Source organism: Carica papaya, chromosome 9 (assembly GCF_054855325.1).
Source record: "Carica papaya isolate Zhongbai chromosome 9, ASM5485532v1, whole genome shotgun sequence".
Classification (NCBI taxonomy): Eukaryota; Viridiplantae; Streptophyta; class Magnoliopsida; order Brassicales; family Caricaceae; genus Carica; species Carica papaya.
The window spans coordinates 6,316,261-6,337,444 of record NC_142317.1 but is presented as its reverse complement, the minus strand read 5'-3'; the positions used below and the strand labels follow the sequence as shown (position 1 = coordinate 6,337,444).

Genomic DNA, 21,184 nt, shown 5'->3' with positions numbered 1-21,184 from the left:
TTATAAATTATTATTTAATTTAAAATTATGAAAAAAAATACGTGGATGATGAAATTGAAAATAATTTTAGGGAAAATTGGTGAAAATTAGGGTTTTAGAGGTATTTTTGAAAGAAAAATTGAAAACTATTAGTCAAAATATAATTTAAGAATAATATGCCACGTAGAACGCTTAGTCAGTAGTCCCGACGAACCGTAGCGCGCCACGTGGTAAGACACGCTGACATGGTACTAGGGGGGATGTCACGCTGGCGATCCGTATGCCTGCGATTGAACAGTCCACATTTGTTCCCACATGCGTGGACGGTTCGGATCCGTTCCCCCATTCAGACCCGATTAGACGGTCGCAATTAAACGCGATGAACGGTCCAAATTCACTCTGTAACAGCCCCGGAAAATATTAAAAAGAAATGAGTATTTAAATATATCGAATGCGGAAGCGAGATCAAAATTTCAGTTAACATCCCTTACACGAAAAACCAAAAACGTACTTAAAATATAAAAGGTTAAACTAACTAAGAAAGAAAACTCGAAAATAAACTATGCATATGACTACAGAGTCTCTAGGCATCCCCTTCGTCGTCCTCCTGCGGAACGGGCTCGGGAACCATGTCTTCCTGATCTGAAATGGTTAATTAATGAGTGAGCTACACTAGCCCAGTAAGAACATCACGATATCTCACCGTCACGGAGATAAAGGTGGGTAGAAAAACACAAAAAGACCAATGGAGCATAATTTACAACAAACTCGTTTATTTACATGAAAACCTTTACCATCCACTTACCTTGGTGGAATTTATGAAAACAATATGAGAAAAACAATAACATTATCATAATCATTGAATAATCTAAGCTGTAAAACATAACACTTATCACGCCTCTTGTAATTCAATCATTGTACAACATATCTTTTTTTTTTTTCATTTACCAGCCTACTAGTATCCGTGGGGGTCCATAGGGGCTCCGCTACCCGTTAACCTTTAACATTCATAATCAGTTTCCAGGGCCGTCCCCATACCCCGTCCGGTATGGGCGCCAAAACCATGAACCTCAATACCCCGTTCGGTATGAGGGTGAAACGGGCCGTCCCCATACCCCGTCCGGTATGGGCGCCAAAACCATAAACCTCAATACCCCGTCCGGTATGGGCGCCAAAACTATAAGATCTCCATACCCCGTCCGGCATGTGAGACCACAATCCCGGTAGGGTTCCCTACGGACCCGGTCCGTCCACCATCTCCCAGGATATCTAGTCAGGCTGACCCCCATAATACAATTATCAGTCTACACAATCTTTCATTTTCCTTTTCCTCAATCAGCATCATCAATTCACATTTAAACAAGCAAATCGTACTTCATACCAAACAGACAACATACAGTATCAGTTTTTCAGTCATTCAACCCATAATTAATAAAAACGTAGTACATGCACACAAATCTGTAAAATGAACACATCAAACCTCATTTTGCATTTAAAGCTGTAAACAGGCCAAATAACAGTAAATCACCAATCACACTAGACTCGGGCTCCATTAGCAACCTTAAGCAATTTCACACATGCGTTAATTCAAGAAATACCGTTTTATCATTTTGAACTTTAATACCGTGATAGGAAATAGGGTGAGGGGTCCTTACTTGTTTTCGAGATCCGAATACGATTCACAGTGCGCCTGCAGGCCGTCCCTAATTTTCCCTGAATTTTTCCCGGGGAACTGAAACACACTAACAGTACCTGCACGTGTTCCAAAAAAATCCAAATTAGGCCCAGGGCCCCTTTCGGACCAAATCGCAACTCCGGCACGGCGGCTCCGCCGTGCTCCGGCGACGGCGCCGCCGCTGGCGGCGGCGAATCGCCTCGGGTTGACTGTTTTCGGCCGTTTTCGGCCGAATTCGGCCACACTCGCATTGGTCCTTGTCAGAAAACAACCCTAGGGCCCTCGGGGGGCCAAAAAATCACGGAAAAACGGAGCTTACCGGCGGCGGCGCTCTCGGGTGCAGCGGCTCTCCGGCGAGGTTCGTGTTTTGGTGATTCGGCTCCAGTCAACCTGTAGAGAAAAGAATGGTGATCACGGTGATATAAAAATTGCATCGAACGGAGGCCGGGAAGGGCCTCGTCGGAGGCAAAAACCGAGAGGGGGCGCGGCGGCGCCGCTGGGCTTCGGCCGCGTATTCCGGCCGTTTGGCCGGGATTTCGGCCTCGATTTGGCCATAGGAGGAATCAGCGGGGAAAAACGAGTCGGGGGTATGAAATTTACCTCAATCGGCGGTCGGAAATTTCCCCGGTGCGGCGGCGAGTGGCGGCGGGTGGCGGCGGTCGGCCTCTGGTTCGTCTTCTCCGGCGAGCGGCTGGCGGCTAGGGTTTTTGGTCTGGTGTGGAGGTTCTATTTATAACCCCTTGCCTTTTGATCACAGCTGTTCATTTCGTTTTAATCTGGGCCGTCCGTGCGTTTGAATCTGGGCCGTCCGATCGCGTGATTGATCTGGGCCGTCGGATCGCACCCACGCGGATCGCCAACGTGGCTCCTTTCGGAGTGACGCGATCTTGCCACGTGGCAGGCCCTGGTTGGCCGGGACTGCTGACCGGGCCTGCTGACGTGGCTGCTGACGTGGCCCCCCCCTTTTTTTTTTTTTTTTTTTTTTTCCTCCTCCTTTCCGGGTGCTACAACTCTCCCCCCCATAAAGAAATTTGGTCCCCAAATTTGCCTCATTACTCTTGATCAAACAGATGAGGATATTGGGCCCTAAATTCTGATTCCAGCTCCCAAGTCGCCTCCCTAGGCGTGTGGTTCTGCCACAAGACTTTTACAAATGATATTTCCCGGTTACGGAGTATTCTGCTTTCTCGGTCCGTGATACTGACCGGTACTTCTTCATAAGACAAGTCCTCTCGGAGTGAAAGCGGTTCATGATCCACGACATGAGAAGGGTCCGGATTGTACTTGCGCAGCATAGATACATGAAACACATTGTGAACCCGGGAGAGCTCAGGGGGCAGTGCAAGTCTGTAGGCAGTGGTACCAATCTTGTCTAAGATTTCAAAGGGTCCAATGTATCTGGGGTTTAATTTTCCCCTTCTGCCGAACCTACTGATTCCCTTGAAGGGGGTGACTTTAAGAAACACACGGTCACCTTTCTCAAAGGCCAGGTCTCTCCTCCGGGTATCAGCATAGCTCTTTTGCCTACTCTGAGCTGTCTGGATGTTCTTCTTGATCTTAACTATCTTGGACGTGGTTTCTTCCACTAAATCCGGGCCAAACAATCTTCTATCGCCCACTTCCTCCCAACAAATCGGTGACCTGCACGGACGCCCGTATAGCGCCTCGTATGGGGCCATGCCGATGCTTGCTTGGTAACTGTTGTTGTAGGCAAACTCTATCAGGGGTAGATGGTCGTCCCAATGGCCTCCGGAGTCAAGGACACAAGCTCGGAGCATATCCTCCAGCGTACGGATTGTCCTCTCTGATTGTCCATCGGTTTGGGGGTGGAAGGCAGTACTGAGGGACAGCTTTGTTCCCATAGCTTGCTGGAAACTATTCCAAAACCGAGAAGTGAATCTGGGATCCCTGTCGGATACCACTGTTACTGGGACCCCATGCAGTCTGACTATTTCCCGGACATACATTCTTGCCAACTTGTCCAACGAATCAGTCATTCTGATGGCCAGGAAGTGGGAAGACTTAGTGAGTCGGTCAACAATTACCCATATGGCATCGTGTCCCGATCGTGCCTTGGGTAGTCCCGATACGAAGTCCATGGTGATGAGTTCCCACTTCCATTCTGGAATCGGTAAGGGCTGAAGCAACCCCCCTGGGCGTTGATGTTCTGCTTTGACCTGCTGACATACCAAGCACTTAGATACGAAGTCGGCTATATCTCTCTTCATCCCATTCCACCAGAATCGGGGTCGCATAGTTTGGTACATTTTTGTACTTCCTGGATGCATGGCGAATCTTGAACTATGGGACTCTGTCATGATGTCTCTTTTTAATTCATTGTCGTCTGGGACACACATTCTGTCCTTGAAACGAATCAATCCGTCGGCAGAAATCTGAAATTCTGAGTTCACTCCCTGTTCTGCATCCTTCTTGCGGTTTACTAGGGCGGGGTCGATTGACTGGGCTTCCTTTATTCTTTGGATTAACTCGGGTTGGACTGCTAGGTGGCTCAAACATGTGGCCCTCTTCAGATCTTGCAGTCGAACCTGCTGCGTAGCCCCAATGGACCTGCATTCCGAAACCATCAGATGGGCTAGGGTGCCTGCACTCTTCCTACTGAGGGCATCGGCTACTACGTTGCCCTTACCTGGATGGTATAGGATGTCACAATCATAGTCCTTGAGGAGTTCCATCCACCTTCTCTGACGCATGTTGAGATCCTTCTGAGTGAAGATGTGCTTCAAACTCTTATGATCGGTGTAGATCTGAAAGGTCTCTCCATACAAATAATGGCGCCAGATTTTCAAGGCGTGTATGATTGCGGCAAGCTCCAAGTCATGGGTAGGATAGTTCTTCTCATGATTCTTTAGCTGTCTAGACCCATATGCTATAACCTTTCCATGCTGCATCAGGACACAACCCAGGCCCAGATAGGAGGCATCACTATAAACCGTATACCCTCCTGATCCGCTCGGTAGAGCCAGCACGGGTGCAGTAGTCAGTCGCTTCTTCAATTCTGAAAAACTCCTTTCGCAGTTCTCATTCCAATCAAACTTTGCATTCTTCTTTGTGAGTCGAGTTAGAGGGGCCGCTAGACTGGAGAACCCTTCGACAAACCGGCGGTAATAACCCGCCATCCCTAGGAAACTGCGAATTTCCTTAACTGTTGTCAGCCTTTCCCAACCAAGTACCGCTTCAACCTTTTCGGGGTTCACCGACACCCCTTCCTTTGATATAACATGTCCTAGGAAGGCGGTTTGCTCGAGCCAAAATCCACACTTGCTCAACTTTGCATACAACTTCTTTTCCCTGAGTACCTGGAGGACTTGCGCAAGATGATGAGCATGTTCTTCTCTACTTTTTGAGTAGACTAAGATATCATCGATGAACACGATGACAAATTTATCCAAAAACTCTCTGAAGATTCTGTTCATTAGATCCATAAAGATGGCCGGGGCGTTGGTTAGCCCAAACGGCATAACCAGGAACTCATAGTGTCCGTACCTGGTTCGGAATGCCGTCTTGGGGATGTCTTCTGCTCTCACTTTTACCTGATGGTAACCTGATCGTAGATCTATTTTAGAAAAGACCTGTGCACCCTGCAACTGATCGAAAAGGTCATCAATCCGGGGGAGAGGGTACTTGTTTTTAATTGTTACCTTGTTTATCCTTCTATAATCAATACACAGCCTCAACGTTCCATCTCCTTTCCTTGCAAAAGTAACCCCGGCACCCCATGGGGAAATGCTGTGTCTAATGAAGCCACTGTTTTGTAGCTCAGTGATTTGTTTCCTTAGCTCTTCCATCTCGATGCGGCTCATTCGGTAAGGAGCTACCGAGATGGGTTGGGTTCCTGGCTGTAAGTCTATGGTGAACTCGACCTCTCTGTCCCCTGGTAGACCGGGCAGTTCATCCGGAAATACGTCTGGAAAGTCTCGGACTACTGGAATCTCTTGGATACAAACTTCCTTCTTGGGTTTACCATGTACCACGTCCGGGTCTGCATCGGCATCCTTCTGGGTAAGGTTGTAAACTCTGCCCTGGATTGGAGGCCTCCCTTGATTCTGGTTCCTAGGGCACTCCCTCGCATAGTGCTGGGCACTGCCGCATATGCGACAGGTGTTGTTGAGGCGGTAGCAGGGTCGGTCCCCATGATCCCTGCCGCAGTACTGGCAGATCTTCCCACGAGCTGCCCCCATAGCCTGAGGAGGGCCCTGAACGGCAGGCCTGGGTCTCTTACTGGGTTGGACAGGCATGGTAGGCGCTGGCCTGCGGAGCGGGGCTGAAGGTCGGGAACTTCCCGTTAGCTGAGGGCGGGTGTCGAAGCTCCTTTCTATGATCTGCGCCTTTGCCAGGACTGCCGAATATGTCTCGAGCTCCATCACCAACAAGTGCTGTCTGATCGCCGGGCGGAGACCCCACTGGAATTTCCTGGCCTTTCGGCCCTCATCCAACAATGTCTCCGGGGCATGTCGGCCCAGCTCCAGGAACTTGCGGGCATACTCCGACACTGTCATATTACCCTGGGCCAACTGAGCAAATTCCATTTCCTTTAAATGTTGGATGTGTTTAGGGAGATACTCCGCATGGAAAGCCGCTAGGAACTGCTCCCAAGTAACTGGTACAGGCAGGGTAGCCCGCTTGAGCTCCCACCAGCGTACTGCTTCCCCTACCAGCATGTAGGAGGCAATGGCAGCCCTCTACTCAGGAATTACTCCCAAGGTCTCGAAGGCTCTCTCAGTCTCCGCCAGCCAGTATTGGGCCTCTTCGAAAGAGGATCCCCCTGAAAAAGTAGAAGGGTTCAGTCTCCTGTACCTCTCTATGAAGCCGGGGTCGATCAAGGAGGGAGCGGGGTCCCGAGGTAAAGGGACTGGGGCCGGCTGAGGGTGAACTGGGGGACCCTGTGGTGGCGCCTGCTGATGGGGTGGGGGCACTGGAATATGCTGTGGCGGTACCTGTTGGTACTGTGGCTGTGGTACCGGGTCGTACCGCGGCTGTGGTGCCGGGTGGTACTGTGGAGGAACAGGCTCCTGCCGGGGTGGCTCGGGATCAGCCTGCTGTAACGGCGGCTCAACCTGCGCTAGCGGAGGAGGTCCGGGTAACTCCCTTCTCTCCTCTTGCCTTCGCTGGGCAGCTACGAGAGCTTCCACCATCTCATATAATCTGTCCAAATCCTCCCGAAGCGAATTATCTTGGGCCGCTCGGTTTAGTGGGGGCCTTCCTCTCCTCATTTCTGTGTACTTGTATTTACAAGGAATGGTTGAGTAACGACCAATCGGTGAGTATTTCTTTAAAGGACTATAGTGTAAGGGATGGGTCCGAGGAAATGCGGCTCTGATACCAACTGTAACAGCCCCGGAAAATATTAAAAAGAAATGAGTATTTAAATATATCGAATGCGGAAGCGAGATCAAAATTTCAGTTAACATCCCTTACACGAAAAACCAAAAACGTACTTAAAATATAAAAGGTTAAACTAACTAAGAAAGAAAACTCGAAAATAAACTATGCGTATGACTACAGAGTCTCTAGGCATCCCCTTCGTCGTCCTCCTGCGGAACGGGCTCGGGAACCATGTCTTCCTGATCTGAAATGGTTAATTAATGAGTGAGCTACACTAGCCCAGTAAGAACATCACGATATCTCACCGTCACGGAGATAAAGGTGGGTAGAAAAACACAAAAAGACCAATGGAGCATAATTTACAACAAACTCGTTTATTTACATGAAAACCTTTACCATCCACTTACCTTGGTGGAATTTATGAAAACAATATGAGAAAAACAATAACATTATCATAATCATTGAATAATCTAAGCTGTAAAACATAACACTTATCACGCCTCTTGTAATTCAATCATTGTACAACATATCTTTTTTTTTTTTCATTTACCAGCCTACTAGTATCCGTGGGGGTCCATAGGGGCTCCGCTACCCGTTAACCTTTAACATTCATAATCAGTTTCCAGGGCCGTCCCCATACCCCGTCCGGTATGGGCGCTAAAACCATGAACCTCAATACCCCGTCCGGTATGAGGGTGAAACGGGCCGTCCCCATACCCCGTCCGGTATGGGCGCCAAAACCATAAACCTCAATACCCCGTCCGGTATGAGGGTGAAACGGGCCGTCCCCATACCCCGTCCGGTATGGGCGCCAAAACCATAAGATCTCCATACCCCGTCCGGCATGTGAGACCACAATCCCGGTAGGGTTCCCTACGGACCCGGTCCGTCCACCATCTCCCAGGATATCTAGTCAGGCTGACCCCCATAATACAATTATCAGTCTACACAATCTTTCATTTTCCTTTTCCTCAATCAGCATCATCAATTCACATTTAAACAAGCAAATCGTACTTCATACCAAACAGACAACATACAGTATCAGTTTTTCAGTCATTCAACCCATAATTAATAAAAACGTAGTACATGCACACAAATCTGTAAAATGAACACATCAAACCTCATTTTGCATTTAAAGCTGTAAACAGGCCAAATAACAGTAAATCACCAATCACACTAGACTCGGGCTCCATTAGCAACCTTAAGCAATTTCACACATGCGTTAATTCAAGAAATACCGTTTTATCATTTTGAACTTTAATACCGTGATAGGAAATAGGGTGAGGGGTCCTTACTTGTTTTCGAGATCCGAATACGATTCACAGTGCGCCTGCAGGCCGTCCCTAATTTTCCCTGAATTTTTCCCGGGGAACTGAAACACACTAACAGTACCTGCACGTGTTCCAAAAAAATCCAAATTAGGCCCAGGGCCCCTTTCGGACCAAATCGCAACTCCGGCACGGCGGCTCCGCCGTGCTCCGGCGACGGCGCCGCCGCTGGCGGCGGCGAATCGCCTCGGGTTGACTGTTTTCGGCCGTTTTCGGCCGAATTCGGCCACACTCGCATTGGTCCTTGTCAGAAAACAACCCTAGGGCCCTCGGGGGGCCAAAAAATCACGGAAAAACGGAGCTTACCGGCGGCGGCGCTCTCGGGTGCAGCGGCTCTCCGGCGAGGTTCGTGTTTTGGTGATTCGGCTCCAGTCAACCTGTAGAGAAAAGAATGGTGATCACGGTGATATAAAAATTGCATCGAACGGAGGCCGGGAAGGGCCTCGTCGGAGGCAAAAACCGAGAGGGGGCGCGGCGGCGCCGCTGGGCTTCGGCCGCGTATTCCGGCCGTTTGGCCGGGATTTCGGCCTCGATTTGGCCATAGGAGGAATCAGCGGGGAAAAACGAGTCGGGGGTATGAAATTTACCTCAATCGGCGGTCGGAAATTTCCCCGGTGCGGCGGCGAGTGGCGGCGGGTGGCGGCGGTCGGCCTCTGGTTCGTCTTCTCCGGCGAGCGGCTGGCGGCTAGGGTTTTTGGTCTGGTGTGGAGGTTCTATTTATAACCCCTTGCCTTTTGATCACAGCTGTTCATTTCGTTTTAATCTGGGCCGTTCGTTTTTGATTGAATCTGGGCCGTCCGTGCGTTTGAATCTGGGCCGTCCGATCGCGTGATTGATCTGGGCCGTCGGATCGCACCCACGCGGATCGCCAACGTGGCTCCTTTCGGAGTGACGCGATCTTGCCACGTGGCAGGCCCTGGTTGGCCGGGACTGCTGACCGGGCCTGCTGACGTGGCTGCTGACGTGGCCCCCCCTTTTTTTTTTTTTTTTTTTTTTTTTTTCATCCTCCTTTCCGGGTGCTACACACTCCCTATCTAAACGCGATCAGACGGCCCAGTTCAAATCGCGATGAACGGTCTAGGTTTACTTCCTACTTAAATGCGATCGGACAGTTTAGATCAAACACGATGGACGATACAGATTAAAAAGATCTTTAATTGGTGTCTCATATTAATAATTAGTATATTTTCTTTAAGTAACTATGTATTTTAAAATGCACAAATTCCAATTTACCTCATATTACTTTTTTTACTTCTCAATTTTGATGAATTAGAATTTATTATTATTATTATTACTTTTCTCTCTAAAAATAAATATAAAAAATAAAGGAAAAACCCAAAAAAAACTCAATCTTTTTATCTTCCACTCCTTCCCAAGTCTCACTCATTTTTATTGTGGGATATTACATATTTTAAATGAAAAAAAATATATATGTATTTATATATTCTAAAATATATTTCAACCCATTTCAAATGAAATTAGGTCCAAGCTAAATTCTCATCGAGGGTACTTTAAAACCTTTTTTAAGCCCAAACTAAGAAACCAAACAGCACAGCCCAAACCCAAAAGCCCAATCGGCCCATTATCTCCGGCCCATTCATTTAATCCCTAAACGGCGTCGTTTCTCGAGGAGAGGGAAACGAAAAAGTGAGGAACAGGGGAAATTCAAGAGTGAAAATAGAGAAGCAAAGTTGCCTCGATATTGAATGGTATGAATGGACTACTTTATTTTATCCCTACTGAAATATTTTTTAAATATAAAAATTCAGTATCTTTTTACGAATCAATAAATTATATTCTACTCTACAAAATTAAAAAAAAATAGTGAATTAATCTGCATAAATTGGAGTTCTTCGTGAATGTAAAATAAAATACTTATCTTTTACACAGAAAAATGCAGGGTCATAAATTATTTGCATTAATTTTTTTTGTCCTATTAACATTTTTAACAATTATATCATATATTATCATAATTCTGAGTTTACAACAGTAACCATTATAGTACAACTATCGTCTATGAATAGTCGAATTGTGACTTTTAAAATTATTTCTGCTTACGTATGCATATTTAATAATTAAAAGATTAATATTTATAATTAATATTGTAACTTTGAACTTATTATAAAATTTGTAATTTTTTTTTTTAATTTAGTAGATATGAAAAGAAAAAGATGTTCAAAACTTTAGTTTCAGTGCTTTCTCATTTATTAATTTAAAGTGGTATTCTCTCTAAAATTTTTGTATTATCAACAACGCCTAATATTGATGACCCACATACGAGATTTTCACTAATCACCTCTTAATTTGTATGGTTTATATAATATTTAGATGCCAAAATTTTGTCTTATTTTTTTAGTGGGTCAAAATAAAATAAGTGATAATTATATATACCATGGTTCTTATATAAACATATTCTCTATTACCCTTTCTTTTTTTGATAATTTGTATTGGAGATTTTCACTATTTTTAATTAAAATAAATACAGTTTTATGAATAAATTTTTTAAATAATAGTTTGTTCCAATCATGGTCTTAATTAAACTGAGGAAATCAATAGATTAATATAGTGACGTTGTGTTTATATAGAGGAGTGAACATTGCCTGTTCAAATTTTATTAGTATTAGAACCAGGTGTTCATGATTCTACAATTAATATTATATATATATATATATATATATATATTCTCTCAAAAAATATATGTCATATGCGCGGAAGTAATCCCCTGCTGCTGGCTTTTGATATATTTACATACATATTATATACACCTATATATATATATATATGTAGGGCTAACTAACTACCCACCGCCCACTTAGTGGAATATAGAATGAATATGCCTTCTCGGCGGAATGGTATTCTTGGAAGTTAGCTTGATTTCATTAATGGAATATTAATGGAAGTAGCTAGAAGCATCTAACTCAGCTATATCGATTCCATACATATAGAAACCCAGAAAAACAGACAATAAACTTTTTTTAGCTTATATATAACATATATTAATCCTTTTGAGCATCCTTGCAGATCCAACGTCCTTTTCCCTCATACAGTTCTTGTACATATATGTATATATCAATTTACGGTCAAGATCAAGTTGTACGTACAATGGAAGTCGTTTCAGAGACAAGCAGCATTTGGGTAAGTTTGACAATCGTTTTGATAATTGCGTTTTGGAAATATTATCATAAGAAGGTGTCAGGTGGCGGCGGAAGAAGGTTAAAGCTTCCTCCAGGGAGCTTTGGGCTGCCATTGATTGGCGAGACGATGAGTTTTGTGAAAGCTCACAAGGAAAGTAAGATCGGAGAGTGGGTGGATGACCACGTGGCGAAACATGGGTCGTCGATTTTCAAGACTGTTCTGATGGGCAGCAAGACAGTCGTGATAACAGGCCAAGCTGGTAACAGATTTATTTTAAGTGGAAGTGATAATGGGATTGCGGCTAATCAGCCGGCTTCTGTGCGTTCGGTTCTTGGTAAACACAGCATCTTTGAGCTTGCAGGAGGAAGACACAAGCTTGTTAGAGGTGGAATGACGAGGTTTTTGGGGCCGGAAAGTATACAAAGATATGTTGGTCAAATGGATTCTCTGGTCAATCAGCAACTCTCTCAGGTATGATCCATTGATACCCTTTTTCATTTTCTAGGATAGATTGTGTTTTTCTGAGTTAGATTATGTTTATATGTATCTTCTTCTTTCAATAGGTATTTTCTATTATATTATAATTGATATTTATTGTACCATTTAATATTAATTAAAAAATATAATATATATATATATATATATAGATGATATTCATTGTTTATCAATTTTTTTAGATAATATATAATTGAATCTGACTAAAATTTTAATAAAAGAAAAGATAAATACTAAATGTATTTAACATTTTTTTTTCTCATTTTCTATAAGAGATCATGTATTGGAATCAGGTTATATTTATGTGTATATTATTTGAAAATTAATTTTTATAATTGATACTTATGTATTAGTTAATTAATAAACATATAAATTTTTGTTAAAAAAATATTTAATACTAATTAAAATCTGAACATATATATATATATATATATATTGGTTAATGAAAAAATATTTGAATTAATGGGTAATTAATCAATAGCTATAATATGATTGCAGGAACTAAATGGGAAAATTTCAGTAAAGATGGTTGAATTGATGAAGAAAATCACATTAAGAGTTACTTGCAGTTTGCTGTTTGGATTGGATGAAGACAAAGAGAAAGATGAACTATCCATGGATTTCACAACTCTCCTGCGAGGTGTGTGGTCTTTCCCTATAAATTTTCCAGGGACGACATGTTGGAAGTCAATGAAGGCTCGACGTAGGATCGTTAACAAGCTCTCGAAACTCGCTGCACGGAGAAGGATAGATTTGGAAGAAGGGAGGTTAAATTGCGAAGCAGATGTTATCAGTTGTTTGGTTTCCTTGAGAGATGAGAATGGACATCCATTGTTAGAAGAGGAAATTGTTGATAATCTACTTTCATTAATGAGTGCAAGTCATGATACAATTACTGTTCTTCTAAGCCTTTTTATCAGACATTTAGCAATAGATTCCACCACGTATAACAAAGTACTTAAAGGTAATAAATATTATATAATAATATATAATTGTTAATTAAAATTGATTAAGATTTGATTAGGGTAATAATTGATTGACGTTGTCTTTGAATTTGGGCAGAGCAAATGGAAGTTGCCCAAGCTGTAGAAGCTAATAATGGAGAGAAGCTTGGAATGAGGGAAATCCAAATGATGAAATACACATGGAGTGTAGCCCAAGAACTCATGAGACTTACCCCTCCTGTTTTCGGCGGCTTTAGAACTACTTGGAGAGACACCAGCTTTGGTGGCTATGACATCCCCAAGGGATGGAAGGTATTTATTTATTTATACATAACATCTAATTCAAATACATAAGCACACTCTTACAAAAATAAATGACCCGAGTTTGAAGATTAGAACTATTCGTTATTGATTGTAGGTGCTTTGGGTGGCTTCCGGAACCCATATGGATGAAAATTTGTTTCAAGATCCCAAAAAATTTGATTCATCACGATTTGAGGGTTCAGTAAAATCTGTACCTCCATACACTTATGTTGCATTTGGAGCGGGTATGAGATTTTGCCCTGGCGCAGATTTTGCTCGGATTGAAGTACTACTTGTAATTCATCATTTAATAAAAAATTACAAGTGGACTCAACTTATTCGAGACGAGCCGATAATTCAAGATCCATTGCCTTATCCCGCAATGGGTCTTCCAGTCAAGCTTTGTCCCATAAATACCTTATAGAGATATCCAAATCTTCGTCAAATAAAATGCTTTTAGCTGTTACTTTGAGTTTCATGTAATACATAATATATCTTTCTTTGATGATACTAGAGCATATGTAAGACATCTAACTCTATAATTTAACTTTGAAAAATAACATATTTTTGAACGTAATCTCGTACGATTTGAAATGGTAAACAAACATTGTCAGATGACTAAAGACATATCTCTACTTGAGTTATTGATGTCAAAATCTTGATTGTTAGAATTGCTTTCTACAATATTCTTTTTAGTAGTTTAGTTTTATGTCAAAAAAATATTTATTTTCCTTTGCTACTATTTTGATACTTTTGTTTGTGTTTTATTTAAATTTATCATATTCTCATTCTATTCCTAAATTTTAATTCTCATTCATATTATTTAGAATTGAAATTTAAACTAAATTAAAATTTATTTTCCCTAATATTCTACCTCAAATTTGCATAATCAATGTATCTAAATTAAAGTGAGTTAGTTGTAATACATATTATCATAAATGGTAACAAATAAGTTATTTTAATTCTCACTAAGGGCGATAAAAAAATATGGTATGCCAAAATCATATGTTCTGTAAGAGATTGTTGCAAGTTATAATTTAATCTAAATAGGATTGGAACAAATTATATAAGATTTTTTTAAAATTGATTAATCGAAATATGATAAATTTGGATTTAAGTACTAAAAATCAGTCTGAATCTAACTCAATACAATATAAATATATGCTATAAAATATTATAAATTTTTAGGTTTTTAAAAAATTAAATATGTATAAAGATTGACTAAAGAGGAAACCTGAAAGAACCTTAAAATTAAAAAAGCGCAAATGTTCTCCACAATAATCTCCTTTCTCCATCTTCATGCTCAGCTTCTTCAGTCACCTCCTCACTAGTCCAATGTGTGTGACTATTCAACAGTAAGCCAATAACACTGGGAATTTATGACAACTGAAATGTCACTCAACATCTTCAGATTTACAACTTTGCTCAAAGACATTTTCATCTTCTTGTTCTTTGGCTTCTTAGCTTTGCTAGGACAATGCAGAATAGGTAAAATCTGTTGCTCAACTTAATTTTTGCATGTATATACGAGCAAATTTACTATTTTTAATGAATTATGAACTATAGTCACATAGTATATTTTTATGTTGTGGATAGGTTGAAGCCAAATGAAATTTTCTTGTGAATCCAATTTACATAAAACTATATCCTTAATGCACATTGTCCGCTAGGGCTAGACAAGTTGCAATTCACCAAAAACCTTAAGGGTTCTAGAAAATGTGTTTTTTATTGATTCTGAGTTTGAGATGGTTTGAGGACAATTTGTTATGTAGTCGAGATAAGTTAAGCTTCAGTAAATCTTGCCCTGAATCTTGCTCCATTATCATCCCTAATTCCTACTAGATAATAGAAACAAATTATTTACTAATAAGATGGTTGGCACTTTCCCCACTTTCTTTGAAGATATGAATTCCAATCTTTTACTGTGTGCTTTTTATCATAGAGTAACAAGAGAAAGACAAAACCAATTAATTTACTTCAAATGGGTAACAAATATAGAAAATGATAAGATGAAATTAACATACAGTTTTAAAAACTATCTTTCATTATTATGTGTATATTTGGTTTATCTATATATAATAAGATCGATAATTAATTAATTCTAGTCACTTCTTTTTCCATGAATTGGCGCATGCCACATGCCTCGTCCCCCAATTTGTAAATGTGTGATTGGTAACATATGAGTTCTTGAACTTATTCCAATCATGAATAATAACCAATAGATCAGCCACCTTGGCACCGATGGTGCGACAACAATTAGCGTGAATGGTGGTGACAGCTTTGGCATCCTTGCTGTCCTGGCAAAACCCACTGAAGAAGAGTGTGTTGAGGAACCTAACCTTAAGCCCTAATCGTTTAAAGACACCTTCATGCATCATCACCTCCAACACATCTTGCTCTTTTAGATCCTTACTGTTGTTTCTTCTCTCGTACCAGGAATCAAATAATGAAATTGTCTTGTTATTAGATTTCACCATGTAAAATCCAGTGTTTATGGGGTTGGCTTCGGACCACTCATCACCATTGAATCTATCAACGCTGATATGAAGATCAGTGGCTTCATTCACGTTCAAACTTAGCTTTGGGAATGGATTCCTTAGCCATAATACATCAGTATCCTGTGTATTACAACATTTGAAAATTGTAAACTTTTTATTTATTTATTTGTAAACTGAAATTAGAATTAAATATTATAAAAATAAAAAAATTGTATAGAATGGTATCTAAATTTCAATTGTTGACAAATTGAAATGGTCAATGAAATTTGTGGGTAAATAGTGAATATATATAACAATTGTATACTGGAATATCAAGTAATCCAAAAAAAAAAGTATTAATTGTAAAATTAATGAATTTGCCACAACAGGAAATTCATATTTATTACATATTAATTAATATTTATTAATAATCAATTAAGTGAGCAGCTTGTAGAGTGGGGTTGTAAACCAGAACGAGACTAGTAGTATCCCCCCAACAAACAGGGAAACTCATATGCCTAACCAACCTAATTAATCAAATAACAACACAAAATTAACCAAACTCAGATGTCATAATCTCATCCTACCGTCTCTCCTCCTTTGTTTATATCATAATCTATTTTTGTTCATGTCGTGAACTTGAAAATATAAGGAAATGTATACGCAGTACGTTTGAAAAATTGTTTTATGCTGATGCAGTATTGTATTTCTAAAGCTAGAATAAGTTTATATTTTTAAAAATCAAAATATGGAAAATTATGGACTGAAATTTATTTGATTAGGTAATAAAAATGCGATATATATGAAAATATAATAATTACATAACAATCAACACATTAATTAGGTTACCTTACCGTGAATATGAAATGATAACCACGTTTGACTACGTCCCCAAGGAAAAGAGTTCTTCTCCACATCATTTTGATAAAATCACCCGACATGTAAACTTTCTCTCCATCAAAATGATCCGAACCGTCGGTTTCCAGTCTGTAACAGTGTAGCCGGAGAAACTTACATCTCTCGTACGCCGTCCGATCAACGGCCACAATCAGCAGGTGATCAACCAGTCCCCGTGTATCTTCGCCGAGCCAGAAACCATCGAGGAAGAGATCAAGCATCGGCTTATCTCCCTCTACGTAAGCTCTGTTTACTATCGCAATTATCAGAGTCCTGTTCTCCGTCGACGCCTTCGCCAGCGCCACGTCCAGCTCGTTCTTGTAACCTGTAATTAAATTCACCTGTGTAAAATAAATATTAGCAAAAGTTTAATTTCATATTATATATATATATGATAAAAGTAAATGATGTAAAGGAATTAAAGTCGATCGACTGCGTGCAATTTAATTGATTACAGAGGTTGAATGTTGGCAATTGGAGCGTCGATCTGGAAAGAGGAGTGAAGAAGTAGTTCCAGGCCGGTCAAAGAGGAAGATATAGAGTAAGCCGAAGAAGATAAGAGTGAAAATAGCAATGTAGGTGGTTTTATCTCTGAGATTGTCCATGGCAGTGGAGAGGGAATTGGGAGGGTTTTTCTGAGAAGAAGCGTTTGGAATTGTGAATGAAGTCGAAGAGTTAATAGAAAATCTTAAAAATTCATGCAAACTCGGTATATATTTAAATAGCCGTTTTATTGCCACCATTGGGTCTGTGTTTCGACTTTTATCACTGATATTAATAGAAGAAAATATATTTAATTTAATAGTTTATTGTATTTTTTGGCCTTTTATTATCTAACTAATTAAATATTCATTTTATTTTTTTTTGTCACTAATTTATAATATATATTATAAAGTATGTATTGCAAAAAATAAATAGTTTAAAAATACTTATTTATCCCAAATATTATGTAGTTCATATTATTTATATATAATTGAAATTTATTTTAGAAATTAGTTATTATCGTATCAATTAACCGCGACACATAAGTTTCAAATAATGAAATTATATCTTGTTAAAAGATTTACTGCTTATCTAACTAAAACCTATTTTCTAAACTAATTTTTCTACTGAAACTAAAACTAATTAGTGTAATCAAAATATTATCTAAACAACTAGAGAAATATTATTGAGACATGTATATATTATGTTTTCATTAAGTGTATAACTAAAATAAAATTTTTAAAGTGAAAAATTACCTTATTTACTATTCAACTAAGAGAATATTTGATATTGCTTAAATAAGTATTATTAAAATAATATAATCATTGACAACGTATATATTACCAACATATATATATATAAATATATTTGTGTTATATATATATAATTTGTAACGTTCGGATTCAAAAATTTAATCCGGGATAATTTTTTAATTAATAATAATATATATAAATAATTTAATTTTGTGAAATTTTTTTTGAAAAAAAATAGAATTAAGTACGAAATTAAAAATAATTCTAAAAAAGAGGCGAAATTATGAATAAGTGAAAGTGTTTTTTTTTTAATTTGAAAATAGGGGGTACAATTGCAAAAAAGGAAACTATACCCACATGGGACAGTTGTGACAGCAGTCATGGCGAATCAGGACACGTCCCATGGCAGACACACTCACATCAGCTCCACGTGGGAGGCCACGTAGGCAATCTGCGTGCCTGGGCGATCTGACAGTCCAGATCATATCATGTGCGCATGAATAACCCGGATCTATTTCTCATTCAGACGCGATCAGACGAATGAGATTGATTGTGATGGACGGTCCTGATTTGCACACGAGATTGTCATAAACAAGTAATCATCGAACGGTTCTCCTCGTTCCACATCGGCTAGAACGGACGGCTTGGATCGAATGAAAATGAGTATTTAAACTCCTATTCACAGGGAACCGAAACCCTAGCCAACAGAGGAGTGATCAGAGAAGAAAAAGAAGGGCGACTGAGGAAAGAACTAGATGTTAGAGAAAGACATCAGCCACCATTCCCGCCGCACCAGAGCCACCGTCGATGCCGAAACAGGTATTCTTTTTCCCTTCCCACTCGGAATTTAATTTTGAATCTCTCTATGCCCATATCGGAGTCAAAAGGGCGACGGGTGAGCTGAAAAATACGAGTGAAGCTCGGCCGAGCTGTCGCAGCCAAAACCCAAAATCCTCTCCGATGACCCCCTTTTAGTTTTCTGCTTTATATGATTTTTTGACCGTTGTGTTATCCATCCTTTTCTGGTGTAGGTCAGTCGAAGAGGAACCTCGGCTGCGAAGGAAAAATGGCAGAGCCACCGTACCCAGAGACCCTCATATTGGTAGGGTTCCAATTTTTGCCTATTCTGACCAATAGAGGCCCCCTAACTTGGTTTTTCATAGGTTTAAGTGCAAAATCGGCCAAAACTGGTAGAAAATGGCCAGATTGAGGGGAACCACCACCGTGGGGGACGGAGCCGGCGCCGAACCACTGGGTAGCCGCCGTGCCGGAACCCTAAAATTGGCCATAAAAGTTTTAAAATTCCTATTTTATCTTTTTGAGATATTTTTGGATACGTGACGGGTATTTTTAATTTTTGCAAAAAAAATTCATGAAACTCGGGGATCGCTAGGAGGTACAGTAAAAAATACAGTATTTCGAACGCCGATCCAAAGTAAGAATCCCTTACTATTTTCCCTATTATGATAAATTGAAGCTTAATAATCATTAATATTGTGTTTTGTGAAAATTAAAAAACCTTAAAATAAATTACAGGTTACTAGTGGAGTCGGAACGGGTCAGTGCATATTTACCCTGGTTTATTGTTTATTTTCTCATATACTGTCTAAAATGCTTATTGTTATATTATGTATTTTAATTTACTAGTTTTAATTATTTTCTCGGTTATTTAGTTTACCTAACTATGTTGCCCTCATCTGTTGATTCGTTTGCAATAAATGACTTAATCATGTTGTGACACCCTTAAATGGTTTCTACTATAAGATTATATATTATTCATTCTTTCACCCCAAACGAGATATTTATAGTTCTTCAACTAAATTACACCTATCCATTAGTTCAAAAAGAAATCAATTCTCGTACAATGAATAACTCTATAATCAAAGAAACTATTCAACTATCACCATACATATAAAAGTTCCGACACTATTCCAATATTGTAAGTGTACTACTATGTAACGGCCCCGGAAATTAAAAGGAAACATATATATAAAAATTCTAAGTGTGGAAGCAAAACAAAATATTATGATTAACATCCCTTATACAATAACCAAAACGTATTAAACGTATGAAAGAATAAGCTAACTAAAGTAAATACTAGAAATAAATACTGTAAGGAAAACTATAAAATCTTTAGGTATCTACTCGCCGTCTTCCTGCGGAACGGGCTCAGGAACCAAGTTCTCCTGATCTGAAATAGTTAAGTAAGGAATGAACTACACTAGCCCAGTAAAGAGGTCACACTATCTCACTATCATAGAAGTAAAGGTTGGTAGAAAACAAAAACAACCAATGGAACATAATTTATAACAAATTCATTTATCAATGATAAAACCCTTTACTGTCCACTTATCTCGGTGAGATTCATGAAAATAATTTATGAAAACAATAACATTATAATATCATGAAATCATACGCACTCTATAACATAACACATGTCATACTTTGAATATTTCAATCATCAGACAATAAATTTCTTCTTTTATCAACCAACCAGTATTCATGGGGATCCATAGGGGTCCCCATTACACGTAAACTATTCACTTTAACAACTTAATTTCAGGGCCGTCCCCATACCTCGTCTGGTATAGGCGCCAAAACGATAAACCTCAATACCATATCCGGTATGAGGATGAAGCGGGCCGTCCCCATACCCCGTCCGGTATGAGCGCCAAAACATTTAAAGTCTCCATACCCCATCCGGTATGAGAGACAACATTCCCGGTAGGGTTCCCTATGGACCCGTTATGTCTACCATCTCCCAAGATATCTAGTGAGACTGTCGACTTATCCATTTATTAATTCATATACATTTTCTATTCTTTTCTTAGTTTTATGTTTCTCACATAGTCATGAATATTTACACTAGTAGCGAGCACCCAACAATGTAGGCATATCATCGGATTCACAAAATCAAGCCATAATGAAGTAAAAAGTGATTCATGCATTCAAAACCATATAATAAATAAATCAGATACCAAATGTATTTAAAACTGTAAAATAACTTAAATAGCAACTGACCGAAAATATATCATATTTGGGCCCATTAGCAACCTTAATTAATTATACATATCTATTAATTCATAAAATACTGTTTAATTCATTTATTAAACTTTAATGCCATGATAGAAAATAGGGTGAGTGATCCTTACTTGATTTGAAATCTAAGACCGATTTTCACTGCGCCTACAGGCGGTCCCTAGATTTCCTGAATTTTTTCCCCGAAAACTGAAACACACTTCCAGTACCTGCACATGTCCCCAAAAAAACTCCAAATCAGACCTGAGGCCTACTTGGCCAAATTCAGAAATTCTGGCACAGCAGCTCCGCCGTGCTCCAACGACGGCGCCGCCGTCCGCGGCGGTGATCCGCC

The 21,184-nt window shown here is 40.0% G+C and overlaps 2 protein-coding genes across 3 annotated transcripts; one reads left to right on the top strand and one right to left on the bottom strand.

Moving 5' to 3' along the window:
- The first annotated feature begins 11,206 nt into the window (after positions 1-11,206).
- Positions 11,207-13,793, top strand: LOC110820540 (11,12-secotaxane synthase-like). Of its 2 annotated transcripts, XM_022050034.2 has the most exons (5): positions 11,207-11,719; positions 11,822-11,931; positions 12,454-12,919; positions 13,018-13,211; positions 13,318-13,793. In XM_022050034.2, the coding sequence occupies exons 1-5, from the start codon at positions 11,386-11,388 to the stop codon at positions 13,624-13,626; spliced, it is 1,413 nt and encodes a 470-aa protein (XP_021905726.2). In that variant the 5' UTR covers positions 11,207-11,385; the 3' UTR covers positions 13,627-13,793. The 2 variants fall into 2 exon arrangements, with proteins under 2 accessions (XP_021905726.2, XP_021905723.2); XM_022050031.2 differs by having other exon boundaries at positions 11,209-11,931; positions 13,318-13,791.
- A 1,429-nt stretch (positions 13,794-15,222) lies between these two features.
- Positions 15,223-17,275, bottom strand: LOC110820373 (uncharacterized protein At1g28695-like). Its single transcript, XM_022049819.2, has 3 exons — positions 17,032-17,275; positions 16,534-16,917; positions 15,223-15,820 (listed from the first exon to the last, which is right to left on the bottom strand). Exons 1-3 carry the CDS (start codon positions 17,179-17,181, stop codon positions 15,308-15,310), a joined length of 1,047 nt encoding a protein of 348 aa, XP_021905511.1. The 5' UTR covers positions 17,182-17,275; the 3' UTR covers positions 15,223-15,307.
- Positions 17,276-21,184: the final 3,909 nt, after the last annotated feature.